The following is a 14639-nucleotide window of genomic DNA, read 5'->3' as shown; positions in this document are numbered from 1 at the left end:
GACCCCTGCCCTTTAAAAGCCATTAGTAATCCCAAGTGTGCATACGTAGATATTCCATTGAGCCAGTACTCTCCTTTGCAGAGCATAACCGAATATAAAAAGGCTAAATTTGTCTTGAAAAAGGCTAAACAAACAGCTCAAAATAAAATACATTTGCGTGTGCGTCGGAGCTTCTCGGCTCTGTGTGCATCCTCCAGATACACGAGCTGCTGTCTCTCTGCAATGGAATGCAAATGTGTGACGGGCTGCTGGGCAATTTAACACTATGCAGTGCTCGCTCGAGAGGCGCGAGGGCGCCGCGGGGCAGGACGTGCTTGGCAATAGATTTAATGGCACTCGCTGCCTGAGCTGGGATGGGCAGGGGTGGGCAGGGGTGTGCTGCATGCTGGCATGTAAATAAAAAATGCATAAGTATGCAGCGAACAGCAACAAACAGAAAACGTGGCGAAAAGGAGCAGAGGATGGAAACGTGGGCAAACATCGCAGTATTTGAATAAGCGAGTGAGTGTGAGTGTGAGTGAGAGAGAGAGAGGGCAACAGCGAACAGAGACAGGCAGTTTGTCTGAACGTGTTGCTATCGTAGAAGCTGATTTTATTTACTGCCTTCAGCAACAGTTTGGCAGCAGTGAAAGCTTCTCCTCCTCCTTTCTCCTCCCTCTCTCTCTCTCACTCTCTTTCGTAAATAATGTTGCATGCTGCAGTGGCATTGTGTGCGAAGGACATTCCCGAAAGTGCTCGCATGTTGCCGTTACATGTAGCATGCGGCTATAAATAGACGCATTCGTTAAAAATGAGAGACTCTTGCTATCCACAATTTAAGTGGATTATTCAAAGCTGACAAAGTTAATGCCATCCATTCAGCAGCAGGCTGCATGTGTGCCCGGGGGCTGGATGATGCCTGCTGCTATTGCAAAATGTTTAACTTTTTATATGGAAATCGCATTAAGAATTATTTTTGCCAATATTAAAATTGCATGCAATAAGGATTAAGCTAAAATTACACATACAAATATGTTTGTAGTGCGAACACATTTTATTTTAAACTCATTTGCGCATTGCCACTCTTTTGAAACTACAACCAGTTGAGAATTGTAAGAGCAAACGAATGCTTGAAACAAAGCTGAGCTTGCTTTGTAGTGGGCGACCTAACGAAAGAGCCGAGTGTCAGGTACCTGCCCATAGCAAACGTTTGCTAGACAGAGAGCCAAGATATGCCTTACTCTCGCTTAGCGGCAGCCCAATGCAATTCGCCTTTCATTTGTGTCATATATCCTCGGGCAATTCGCCTTTCATTTGAGTGGAATGCCCACAGCGCAATTCGCCTTTCTTTTCAAACATATGAAGCTCCACATCACAAATCGCCATTGAGAGCTTAGCTGCGCTCTGCTCATTAAAATCTTTTGCAAGGCCGAAGGCGAATTCAAGCGTAGCTGCAGTTGCGATGTTTTTCATCTACGTCATTTACACGCATACAAAGGCGCATTAAAGAGCTGAGCTTAAGAGTTGTGTGTTGCTTTGCTTGAGAGGCGTTCTGCAGCGAATTCAGGAGCAGCCGATATTACAATTTGCCTTTCAACTAAATCCTATGCGCACAGCATATTCATTCGCTGTTTATATGAACAGTCGTAAATGCAACAATTACAATTAAATTTGCTTCAGCCATAAAAACAGCAGCGCAATAAAAAAGCAATGATTTTATGAGTGCATTTAACACACGTTTGATGAATTACTACAAATTAATTGCATTTCATTTGCATTTACATTTACAATTCAGAAAGTGCTAGACACATTTTGCAGCGAATTCAAGGCAAACACAGCACAGCACAATTCGCCGTCTCGTGCAATCAGGCGCTTTGCCGCAACATGTAGCGGCGAATTCGTGCAGGCATGCCAGCAATGGCAATTCGCCGCTCAACTTAATCGTGCCACAAATTCGCCGCCTATATTCATTGCAGTCGTTGCAGCGGCAGTCGTAAATGCAAAACTATAAATTTAATTTTGCTGCGCCATAAAAGTCACAAACAAACGCAAAATTGCAACACAAAGCGCTAATTGTTGAGTGCACATAAAAACGCAATTAACCAACTGATTAATAATTGTATTTAATTGTTGCAGCAGCTGCAGCGGCAACAATCGCCAATCGGATGATACTGCGATTCTCTGCGGATGCTCGGCCCAAGGGCCAGCTGGGCAGCTGGAGCATTCTGCTGATTTCTCTATGCAGCCTCACAAGTCTCCTGGACAGCTGCCGGGCCGAGCGCACCAATGTGGGTGAGTTGAACAGCTGAAAAACAAACTTAAAGCATTTTATGGCTTTTTCACTCGAAATTATTATGCAATACGAAATTTCGGTTGTTTGCCATGCAAATATGCCGCGCACTTGTGTGAGTGCATTGCTCAATCTATGTGTGCGTGTATGTGTGTGGGTGTGTGTGTGCGTATTTTTATGCCCCACTGAAACATGTGGCACGGCGCAAGCAACGACAACAACAACAACAGCAACAGCATCAGCATCATCTGCGGCATTCTACAAATGCGGCGAATTGGTCGCAGCATTTGTTTTGGCCATATAAAATAGGTAAATAGAATTTGCATAGCAAAACAAATACAAAGCGGAAAAAAGGCGAGCTATATATAGCCCTCCCCATGTTTAATGGCTGCAATGTGATTTTACTCTGATGCTAGAGCTAAGTGAGGCGACAGCGAGCATATGTGATATGTGACTTAATATTTATTTTGTGTGAGCTAGAGCTAGAGCTAGGGACTCTAGATGGAATTTTTTCAAATATATATATAATGTATTTATGTATGTATATGGTACACAAATTTGTGGAATAATGTGGTTTGTACAGACAGAAATGTATATTTTGATACCCATTATAACGGTTCGAGACTCGATTTGTATAACTTATCTAAATTCTAAAATTCTTGAGTAGAACCCAATGGAAAAATGCCAAATGGAGCGAGTTATACGATTGAAATAAAATCTATATACAACGTAGTTCTGCCGTTCTGATATGGATTTTGAGTATTAACAGTCTTAATCATCAAGTTCTTCAAATGAGTCCCAGTCAATCGATTCTACAAATACAAATACATATACAAGTCTATATACGACATACATCATACTCAATATCAATGAAAATTTGATTTAATTTTCAGCAATTATTCAAGAGTATTGCTTAGTCAGGCACTCCTGTTCTCACATATTTGTTGTTTATCCCAGGTCTTATCTTTGAGAACACCAATCCGGATCTTGAGAAAATATTCCACCTGGCCATTGAGAAGGCGAACGAGCAGAACGAAGAGCTGAATCTGCATGGCGTGGCCGTATCCATCGAGCCGAACAACGCGTTCGAGGCATCCAAGAAATTGTGCAAAATGCTAAGGGTAGATAGATAGATAAGAGTATAGCCGCAGTACTCCTCCTCTATTGAGCACCATCCAATATCTGTTCCAGCAACATCTGGTGGCCGTCTTTGGGCCCAGCTCGAATATGGCGGCGCGCCATGCGCTAAGTATCTGCGATGCCAAGGAGCTGCCCTTCCTGGACACGCGCTGGGACTTTGGCGCGCAGTTGCCGACGATTAATCTGCATCCGCATCCGGCACAGGTGGGCGTGGCCATCAAGGATTTGGTCACGGCGCTGGGCTGGGAGAGCTTCACCATCATCTACGAGTCGGGCGAGTATCTGGCGACAGTTAACGAGCTGCTGAAGATGTATGGAACGACCGGGCCGACCATAACACTTAGACGCTATGATCTGGATCTAAATGGCAATTACCGCAATGTGCTGCGCCGCATACGCAATGCCGAGGACAAGTCGTTCGTGGTCGTCGGCTCGCTGGATACCCTGCCCGAGCTCTTCAAGCAGGTGCAGCAGGTGGGTCTGCTGACGAGCAGCTACCGCTACATCATCGGCAACCTCGACTGGCAGACGATGGACCTGGAGCCGTACCAGCATGCGGACTCCAATATAACCGGCTTGCGACTCGTTTCGCCAGCGAACGAGCAGGTGCTCGAGGTGGCCAAGGCGCTGTACGAGAGCGAGGAACCATTCCAGAACGGTAAATCAACCCTAATCTGCATTTGATCACAATTTCAATTTGTCGATTCACCCGAATCGGATTCAATTTCTGGCTGCTCCAGCACACCAAAAATGATATACGCAAATTGCCATTGAACCATTTATGGATGTTCTGTGGCCTTTTTGTCAATTTATATACCCTTAAAAAGGGCAAAGGAATTGTACGGGGTAGATGGACCATGTACAAGCGCTTGGTAGAGCACATAAGAAATTTGTGTGAAGCTGATATCCACATAGAGTTTAATCTATTTTGATATTACTATCTGCCCTCCTGTCCAGTATATTTCCTGTCTGTCTGTCAGCTGGAGCGAGTAGATCTCGAAATCTACTGAGTCTAGAAAGCTCAAATCTCATATACGTACTCTTGTATGCCGTATGGAGCACAGATGACTATTTTTCTTCGATAACAGCACCTATTTTCTTACTATCGATAAATATCGATGTTTTTATTTGGATTTTAGAGCATTGCTTCAAGACTATTGCATATGAAAATAAGAAAATGTCTATATAAATTTATGATTCATGATTCCTAAATATTAGATAACTCTCTGAATTCTATCGTACATTCAAGCAACATAGTTCGAATAGTTAGGAGCTGCAGCAGGAAAAAGCACAGCTGCTTTGCTATGCCTATAAATGAATTGCTGCTTTGTTTAGTTAGTATTCACACTTGTAGGGTATCTCGTAGTCGGTAATTCTATTTGATTTGGTTCGTTGCAGTATCGTGCCCTCTGACCAACAGCATGGCCCTCATCTACGATGGCATCCAGCTGCTGGCCGAGACATACAGACATGTTAACTTCCGACCCATAACGCTCAGCTGCGGCGACGACAGTGCCTGGGACAAGGGCTACACGCTCGTCAACTACATGAAGTCGGTGAGTCGGAATATGGCAACAGAATGATTCATAAAACATAAACATGTGTACATCTGTGTGTGTGTGTGTGTGTGTGTGTGTATTCGTAGCTGTCGCTGAATGGCCTCACGGGGCAAATCCATTTCGACTATGAGGGACTGCGCACGGATTTTCAGCTGGAGGTCATAGAGCTGGGCGTCTCGGGCATGCAGAAAATTGGCCAATGGAGCAGCGCGGATGGCTTCGAAATGAATCGCCCGGCCCCGGCGCACACTCTCGAGCCAGACATGCGTTCGCTGATGAACAAGAGCTTTGTGGTCGTCACAGCGATTGTAGGTGGCATTCCAAAATGGGCGAGATGGATGTTGTATAAATTAAATATCCCAAGAATCTCCCTCTCTCTCTCTCTCTCTCTTTCTCTCTGAGTGCAGAGCGAGCCGTATGGAATGCTGAAGGAGACCGCAGACAAAATGGAGGGCAACGCTCAATTCGAGGGCTTCGGCATCGAGCTGATTGATGAGCTCTCCAAGAAGCTAGGCTTCACCTACACCTTCTACTTGCAGCCGGACAACAAGTACGGCGGCATCGATCCCAAGACTGGCGAGTGGAACGGCATGCTCCGCGAGATAATAGACCACGTAAGTGTCTGCCTGATGCCAATAAGTCCAAGTCTAACTGCCTTCAGCCCTCAGCCTATCATCGCTCATCAATATTTACGAGCTCTCAGTTCGCCCTCGGGCAATCGGCTTACACACATCTAATCGATTGATTATCATGATTTTCAATTTATTATTAATTCACTTTATTTGTCATAATTTATTAAATTTGCAATTCATTTGACTATTTATACGAAGGCAACAATGCAATCCGCTCGGGGTCAGTAAATAGTGTTTAAAAATTCATTGCGTGCTCCACTGCGTATGCGCAATATTTGCAATTATTCATTCGCAATTTCCAATTAACCATGTTAAGCGAAAGTAATTGACAATTAATGAGTGTAATGCAATTCTGATAACATTATTAATTAGCGCGCTGACATGGGCATAACTGATTTGACCATGACGTCAGAGCGGGAGAGCGGCGTGGACTTTACCATTCCCTTTATGAATCTAGGTGAGTTACCCCCACCGCTCTCACTCTATATATCTACTCATATATCTTTCTTCTCTGCTCTTCTCTCGCCCACAGGCATTGCTATTCTGTTTCGCAAGCCCATGAAGGAGCCGCCCAAGCTCTTCTCCTTCATGTCGCCGTTCTCCGGCGAGGTCTGGCTTTGGCTGGGTCTCGCCTACATGGGTGTCTCCATTAGCATGTTTGTCCTGGGCCGCATGTCTCCAGCCGAGTGGGATAATCCCTACCCGTGCATTGAGGAGCCCACTGAATTGGAGAATCAATTTAGCTTTGCCAATTGCCTTTGGTTCTCCATTGGCGCCCTGCTGCAGCAAGGCTCCGAGCTGGCTCCCAAGTAGTTACCCTATAGTTCTATAGGAAGGAAGGCTTCTCAAATTCTTCATTTTTATACAGAGCATTTTCCACACGTGCCGTCGCCTCCTCGTGGTGGTTCTTCACGCTGATCTTGGTATCCTCCTACACCGCCAACCTGGCTGCCTTTCTCACTGTCGAATCGCTCGTGACACCCATAGAGGATGCTGAGGACTTGTCGGAGAACAAGGGCGGAGTCAACTACGGCGCAAAGAATGGCGGCAGCACCTTTACCTTCTTCAAGGCGAGTGGGTGTTAGGCATGTGAGACAGCTGCAGTAGATGAAGTCTTTTCTATTTTCTAGGATGCCAAATATCCCACCTACCAGAAGATGTACGAATTCATGAAGGACCATCCGCAGTACATGACGAATTCCAATCAGGAAGGCGTCGATCGCGTCGAGAATAGCAATTATGCCTTCCTTATGGAGTCCACCACAATCGAGTACATCACTGAGCGCCGTTGCACCCTCACTCAGGTGGGCGCCCTGCTGGATGAGAAGGGCTACGGCATAGCTATGCGAAAGAGTAAGCAATTCCCCCCGTCATACTAATGATGAGGCGAGCTGGTCTGGGTAACTCCTAGTCGGGCACACCCGACTCTCGCCTAAAGCGTTCTCAGTGCTATGCATTATAGATATGGGAATTTTGCAGACTGGCCGTACCGCGATGTGTTGAGCCAGGCCATACTCGAGATGCAGGAGCAGGGCCTGCTGACCAAAATGAAGACCAAGTGGTGGAAGGAGAAGCGCGGCGGTGGCGCCTGTTCGGTAAGTGCTCACATATCCGAAAAGACTTTTGCCTTTTCCCACGGGTATGAACATGTCTGAGTTGGAGTCTGAATCTGTGTGTGTGTGTGTGTGTGTGTGTGTGTCTGTCTGTGTGTGTGCACAGGATGCAGGCGACGAGGGTGGAGCTCTGGCCCTCGAGATAAGCAATCTGGGCGGCGTTTACTTGGTGCTCGGCGTGGGCGCCGCCTTTGGCGTTTTAGTATCCGTGCTGGAGATGCTGCTGGGCGTCAAGGAGCGCAGCACCGAGAATAAGGTACCATCAATGCTTGAAGGCTTTTTAGGCAACCAATACGCTTTACTATGTAGTCAGCCACAGTATTCCCACACACACACACACACGCACACACGCACTTGCACACCCTCAGAGCAAACACAGCTGTTGACATTGCGAATGACTGCAGGAGGAAGTCGATTCGGATGCCTCCTCTTTGGGCTTTGCGAATCTAGGCGGCGTTTATCTTGTCATGTTCGTGGGCAGCTGTTTTGCCAGCATTTATGGACTGATTAACTGCGTGCTCAGCAGCTACTGGACCGCACGAGAGAACAAGGTAACCAAGGCGCTAAGCGTGGAGGCTCTCTATAAATATATATACATATATACGTATGTATATGCGTATATAAATAACTACTATCTATCTATATATGTGTATTTATATAGACATCCACTCATATATTAACAGCTAGCCCGTTGGAGGGCGAGTTAATTGTGTCGTGACTAAAACTGGGCATGCGAAGGTCAACATGTAACTTAAATAACGGATATTTCTCCACAGCTTCTACATGGACTAATGGAGCCACTCTAAATACATTCAAACTGCAATTTAACTCAAATGCCAACATAATCTCCTAATATACACATTGAGTCCATAACGCATTCACTCACACATTTGTGTAGTTGCTTCGCATGTTAATTTCAATTTATGTTATTTTAACAATTAATTTTAAGATATTAACAAATATTTGCGTTTGGCTAGGTTAACTTCAAGGATGAGCTGCTAGATGAATTGCGTTTCATTATCCAATGCTCGGGCAATACCAAGGCGGTTAAATATCCCAAGAACTCCGGCAGTAGCTCCAACTCGAATGCCAGCTCCAAGTCGAAGGGCTCCTCCCTCTCTGTGGACACCCTGCCAGAGGATCCATCGGATGCCGACGTGGAGGCAGTCAGAGAGAGACGTACGAATCATGCCAAGAAGTAGCCGACATTGAAGATTTATCAGTGTTTCGAGAGCTTGTTTTCATGGTTATTAAACTCGTTGCAAAGTTTATTTGTAAGCTTTTTTAGCCTAAATGTTTTCAGGCACACCCAAATAGAAGAAATATTCCAAGCTGAAAGCTCGGATGAGCCATCTATGTGTGAAATTTATAAGGCTATGGTGATGGCCACAGTGAATTTTTGTGTGGCGCCATCTATGTGTGAGATTGTAAACAAAACGAAGTGCGCATTGGTAAGACGAACAACACATAGATGGCGCCATTAAAACTACAAAAATAAACCAATTTAATGCTTTAACTGAAATAAGAATTTTCGCACTAATAAAAAACAATAAAAACACATTTTATATATTTTAAATACCAATATATTTAATAGGCTTTTATAATATTGCATATTCGAATATAATGTCATATGTAATAACATACACACACAATATATTTGTTGTTTGTTTAGTTTTCTTTTGATTTTGATTTTTGTTTTTGCTTTTTTTTTAGTTTTCTTTGTATATCCGCTTTCCGTTTCTGGTAGACACTTAGAAGTTGAAAAGGTAAAATTGTACGATGTTTTCGTATATAATATATATGTATGTATATATATATATATGTATAGGTCAATGTATTATGTATATAGTATATACCCCTTGTTTGAATGTTTTTGTTTGTTTTTGTTGGTATTTACGTTGGTATGTGTTAGCTTCCGATGTGTTTGTATATGTATATATATTGTATAATACAGGATTAAACATCCATTGAAGTAAGTATTAACTAGCTATTATGTATTGCAACACACATGAACTAAACACGCACTCATACTCTCACACTCAAGCACACACACACACACACACAGTCAATCAACTAATGAGGCATTAAGATATTGCTAGTATTTTCTTAATACATTTTGATTAATTTAAGTTTGTTTTCTTTTCTTTTTTGTTTTTTTTTTTTCATTTTGTTTTATTTTTTTATTACTTGATCTTCATTGCAAATCATTTTAAAGTTCGTTATTATGTATATGTATATCTATTATATATATTTTAGATATCAAGGAATTTAGTTTGCCAACATTTAACTACACAAAAACTTTGAATAACAATTAAAATATATGGAATGGATGCTAAATAAATCATATCTTATTCATATATAATATATATTTTATATATTATATATATACTTTAAAGCCCAGTTTGTTTCTTTCTGTGACAAATAGATTGACATCATCATCATCATCTTGTTTCTTTATAATTTGTAAAAATTAACAAAATCATTTGATTATGCATAATATATAGGATAAACGCACAAATCATCCAAAATATGTGGTTTGCTGTTTTTTAATCAAGAATCAGACTATGCGAGGCATCTGGCTGTATTATAACAAAAATTTTATCTTAAAAAATAAATATTATCGACTTATCGTTTTCTGAAGCTAATTGAGAAGTTCTTTGCTTCTTGCACTGACTTATATTCTCTGAGAGGATAGAAGTCGTCTCTCCCACTCTTTCTATTGCTCTTTCTCACTATCTTCATCACTCTCAGAGAGAGAGGTATTATTCCTGCCATCTTCTCACTCTCTCCCTCTCTCTCTCTCTCTCTCTCTCTCTCTCTCTCTCTCTCTCTCTGTCTCTCTTTTCTCCCTTTCTCTATGTTTCTCACTTCTCGTTTTTTATCTCAGTCGCCAATATAGTCTGATTCTTGGTTGGTAAATTCGCTAAGCCTATGAATGATTGAAGTATGCGATATCTTTGATCATTTCAAGATTTTCTTACACATTTTAACTGAGAAGAACTAGATCTATCCATACGTAGGAGATCTATTATGGAAAACTGGTATATAAATAGAGTTTGTCTGTTTGTTAATTCCGATGGGATTATACATACCTAATCCCCTCTTTGTTGATCATGGATATTATCGGTGGGTGTGTCAACGTTGTAGTTAAAAATATAGATGTAGTATAGAAATATGTTTTCGAAATTATGATATTCATATAGTGTTGATATAGTGTTCGGTAAGTCTCATAGAGTTTTGATACTTTGGTGGCATTTTGTGTATAGACTTCTCGCTTGAAATTAAATTGGAATAAAAAGTGTTTTGGTTTTTGATTCTTCTTCTTGTTCAAATGTTTAAATTGTTGTAAGCTCGTAGAATTTGTCATTGGTCTCTTATAAACGCATTTGCAAGTATTTCTTGGTAAGTTTGGCTAAAGCTAAAACATAAGTTATATACCTGTACCAAGACATAGGGAATTCTTTCTTTTTTTCCTTTTGAGTTTTAAACTTAACGTATTTTTCTAGGATTTGTGGGGTGTTAATTACACATTGCATAGGACTTAAAGCTTTTAATTTTTTGCTAAACATATAGTTACATACATATATCTTTGATTTTCATTTTGGTTTTGGTTTTGGTTTTTGAAAAATAGTTTTGCTACGAAGTGTTTTGAAGTGTCAAAGGAACCATAGCAAATGATCCTGAGTTATTTGTTGTTATACTTGAATATACATATATCTTTCATAATTATACGAGTATAATTGGTGTTTCCTTCAAAAAGTGTAAAGAAATGTAGTTTTAATTTAATGTTTGGGAACATTTCCCATATATTGTCTAACTATACAAGTTATTTAAATACTCATACTCGTTCACGAAGTTGACAAAGAGTATATTAGTTTTAGACAATTTATGTTTATAAAAGGGTATCGGAGACTTGAAATTTAGATAAGTCCTATATTCGATGATAGTTAGGTTAATAGTGTGGCATATTGGAAAAACGGAAGATAGAAATAGGTCTACCGATTAACGATCAGCTATAGGGATGACCTATATATGACCTTCTTTACAGAGACCTTAATAGGCCGGAAAACAGAGTTATAGTCATTCGGTATTGTGAACGAGTATTTGGTCAATCGGTTACGCCCGACCGCAACTTACTTGCTCAATATTGAAATATGTCTAGAGATGTATATGAATAAGGTTTTAATTTAATTTAGATTTACTAGATCATAATTTTGAAAATAGGAAACAAAGGAATACTTATTGAAATAAATCAATGAGATTTTTTTAAGAATCTAGATGGAATTTAACTTTTTTCATAAATAGCTGCCAATTTTGATTTTATTTTATTTATTTATTTGTTTTTTTTTTTTTGACTGAGTATTTAAATTTAAGGAATTTCTTTTATTGCCAGAATTTTTATGAAATTTTAGATATTCGATTAAATATTTGAAAATTTTAGAAGGAATAATTATATGAAAATTTCATAAATCTATCAAATTTTATCAAATTTTTAAATACGCTTAAAAATGCTATGAAGATTTATAAAATTTATAAAACTTAAGTACATCAACTTTACAATTGCAAAGAATTCATACGAAATCGAACATAATTATGTTGTACATTTAATAGATATATGGATATGACTGAGATACACATAAACACATGTATGATTCATATATGTATGAATGTGGCTAATGGTTTATATTATGTATTTGTGGAGGATATTTAATACTTGAGTTGTACATCATTCACGTAATTTAAGTTTAGTTTTTGTTTATTTGGTGTTTTTGTTGTTGTAGTTCTTATATTCATCTCAAAAAGTCATTAAAATAAATGCGTTTCTTTTTGTTTTGTTTTGTTTTGTTTTGCTTTGATTTGGTTAATCTCTCCCTCTCTCTCTCTCTCCCTTTCTATCTGACTCTTAGCCAAGTTTTATCTACGGTCTTTTACTGTTTGTGGTAAATAGTTTGTTGTAGTTTTAGTTGTTGTTGTAGTAGTTGTAGTTAAGTAGTTTACTTCTGTGGTGGGGTAGGTGTTTTGTTCTTGTTGTTGTTGTTGTTGCTTTTGTTTGGTTTGCCTTTTTGTTTGGCTAAAAATTATCTAAAGATTTGTATCTAACTATGCAAAAAAGTTAACGTTCATTGAAAATTGTTAAACATGCTCGGAAGATGGCAGAAAGTCGCATATGAAATCCAGCACACAGACACTCACACACACACAGAGGGACACACATCCGGTCCGGTTGGATTAGTGTGCGTGTGTTGTATTGTCCGTCTCCTGGTGGCCCTCTCATATGACACTCATGCGACGCCTGCCATTTCCGGATGCCTCGGCTCAGTTGGAGTTGGCCAGCGTTTCGTGGCACACCTCCATGTAGTCGGGGTCGTGCATAATGCCCTTTATCATGTCCTTGAGCATTGTGTACCGCGGAAATATCGGGTACATCTTTGAGCTGCCGTACTCTTCCTGCGGGCACAAAGAGAGAGAAAAAAGGGTTTGTTCCCCTGCATTGAATGGGACGTTTCAATTCGATTGTTCGCTGGTTCGTTCGCTCACCTTTAGCACGCGTATCAAGTGCCGCAAGCCCAGATACTTTTTCAGCAAGCGATATAAATCATTAATCAGCTGCGTATTCTCGAGCTCAATTTGTGCCGTTGTCATGTCTATTGGCGGTTAGATGGAGCTAATCAGTGTTAATCACTCGAGTTAACGACTCAACTTACGTTCCAGGCGCTCCATGCGCTCCCGGCGCTCAGCCGCCTCCTCGGCCAGGCGAGCCGAGGTCTTGACGCCCTCGCCCGACTTCTGGGTCTTCTCCATGATTGAGCAGGCGCGCATCACGTACGAGGGCACAGTTTCCTGCTTCTCCTGTCGCGGAATATCAACTAATGTCCAATACTGAGTCTCCAGGCGTATAACTTCCTGCAGTCACTTGCTATTAGTATTGTCAAATCACATCACTCTAATCGGTTTACCTTAATCATGAGCTTGAGCATGGGATAGCGCTGGAAGATGTTGCGATGGCTCTTCGAGTCGCCGTATTGGTTCATTAGATTAATCAGTGCTTTCTTTACCGTATCGTAGGACTCCTCGAGGCGCAGCCGTAATGATCTCAAGCGTTCGTTCGTCTCGATAACCTCATCGCGCGTCATGCCGCTCGGTGCCCCCTCGTCCTTCACATCCTGCACAATGCGGCGCACGCTTTGCGTGAATTTTCCAACAAAATTTGTGGTTGCTAAAATGAAGAAATTGAAAAAATTTAGCAAAAATTAAAATAATTCTATATTGTACGGAAATTGCACGAAGCACTGTCATTCACAATATGATAATGTCAGTAGACACGTGCATTAACCTCATTGGATTGCTCTACGATTCATGCGGAAATTTTTCGTCTATGAAAAAGTCGAATCATTATGCCATGATGAGTCGCATTGGAGGAGTTTTAAAATATTTCTCTTAAACTTATTTCGAAAAGTGTCGACGGCGGGGTTTGAACCCGCGACTTTACGAATGTGAGCGCAGCTGGCTACACGCAACACCACACCCTCCATTACTATCAATCGTGCTAAGCTACATTTTGTCAAACTGCTTGAGTATTTCGTTTTGTGTACATTGTTGATTTTACAAACACACACATGCACACATACATATACAATTCAGAGAGCATTTATAAATAACTAAGAGTAAGCGAATGAAGTAATGAAGAGACGATCGCTATGTAATATTGCGGCTCTCACTATTTTATATATTTTATGACTTTTAGCAAGACAGTGAGTCTGTTTTTTATTATTTTATATATATGTATGTATGTATGTTTATGTTTTTTTTTTTTTTTTTTTTTTTTTTTTTTTTTTGTAAGTCAATAAAACTAAGTAAATATCTGTGTTTATTCAACACACACCAAATCAAACATTGCAAACACCAACATCAACATATGTATAGCAAGGCCACTGCAAATAGAATTTGTGTGAACTTTCATTTTCTTATCAAATATTTTCGGTGCAATTCTTCATTCCTACATACAATATATATGACCACAATTATTTATACAATGCAGAAATTAATTATGAATATTTGACAGTAATTAGGAAAATCCTAATAAAAAGCAGCCATCTGCCATAAATCTATTGTTCATGGCGAAAGCCTGGGATAATTAAGAGCATTTGTTAATACTGTGATGTATATATGTTTATGTTTGCTTTAATATGTTGAAATACAATAGTATATATGTTTATATTTCATAGCACTATAGTTGACATTATAAAACTCTAACAGATATTAAGGCAAATAATTTTAAAAAATTTCCAAAAAGGACTAATATTTTAATTGCATCATTTTTGATTGATAAAGTTTATATATATATTTATAAAGTTTATGATGATATCATAGGTAACTTCGAAAAGAATTCTTTTCGAAGTTGCTTTAGCCAGGGCTTATAGAATAA

General features: G+C 40.2%; 2 protein-coding genes across 11 annotated transcripts in view; one reads left to right on the top strand and one right to left on the bottom strand.

Moving 5' to 3' along the window:
* The first annotated feature begins 1892 nt into the window (after window positions 1–1892).
* Window positions 1893–8484, top strand: Grik (glutamate ionotropic receptor kainate). Of its 8 annotated transcripts, none has more exons than XM_089463043.1 (15): window positions 1893–2054; window positions 2119–2271; window positions 3227–3390; window positions 3461–4067; window positions 4808–4965; window positions 5055–5276; window positions 5376–5582; window positions 5973–6057; window positions 6133–6409; window positions 6469–6670; window positions 6731–6953; window positions 7080–7195; window positions 7320–7469; window positions 7618–7764; window positions 8191–8484. In XM_089463043.1, exons 2-15 carry the CDS (start codon window positions 2145–2147, stop codon window positions 8413–8415), a joined length of 2910 nt encoding a protein of 969 aa, XP_089319169.1. In that variant the 5' UTR covers window positions 1893–2054; window positions 2119–2144; the 3' UTR covers window positions 8416–8484. The 8 variants fall into 8 exon arrangements, with proteins under 8 accessions (XP_089319169.1, XP_089319170.1, XP_089319168.1 ...); XM_089463044.1 differs by having other exon boundaries at window positions 2110–2271; XM_089463042.1 differs by having other exon boundaries at window positions 1894–2054; window positions 2116–2271.
* A 418-nt stretch (window positions 8485–8902) lies between these two features.
* The window catches only part of LOC108608950 (uncharacterized), a 30587-nt gene continuing 24850 nt past the window's right edge, over window positions 8903–14639 (bottom strand). For all 3 annotated transcript variants that reach the window (XM_018000597.2, XM_089463056.1, XM_018000598.2), the window contains exons 2-5: window positions 13171–13430; window positions 12919–13117; window positions 12752–12858; window positions 8903–12661 (exon numbers count right to left, since the gene is read on the bottom strand). In XM_018000597.2, the coding sequence (XP_017856086.1) occupies window positions 12530–12661; window positions 12752–12858; window positions 12919–13117; window positions 13171–13430 (698 nt within the window). In that variant the 3' untranslated portion in view covers window positions 8903–12529. The remainder of the gene's footprint in view (window positions 12662–12751; window positions 12859–12918; window positions 13118–13170; window positions 13431–14639) is intronic.

Source organism: Drosophila arizonae, chromosome 2, assembly GCF_054131065.1.
Source record: "Drosophila arizonae isolate 15081-1271.41 chromosome 2, UAZ_ARI_1.0, whole genome shotgun sequence".
NCBI lineage: Eukaryota > Metazoa > Arthropoda > Insecta > Diptera > Drosophilidae > Drosophila > Drosophila arizonae.
The sequence above is the reverse complement of the archived record's forward strand: the minus strand, read 5'-3'. Positions and strand labels throughout refer to the sequence as shown.

Excerpts from the sequence above, each read along its gene's own strand:
- Grik (XM_089463043.1), top strand. The coding sequence starts at position 2,145 with ATGATACTGCGATTCTCTGCGGATGCTCGGCCCAAGGGCCAGCTGGGC. Across the intron at positions 2,272-3,226 it reads GGCCGAGCGCACCAATGTGG|GTCTTATCTTTGAGAACACC; the intron begins GTGAGTTGAACA and ends TGTTTATCCCAG. Across the intron at positions 5,583-5,972 it reads TCCGCGAGATAATAGACCAC|CGCGCTGACATGGGCATAAC; the intron begins GTAAGTGTCTGC and ends ATTATTAATTAG.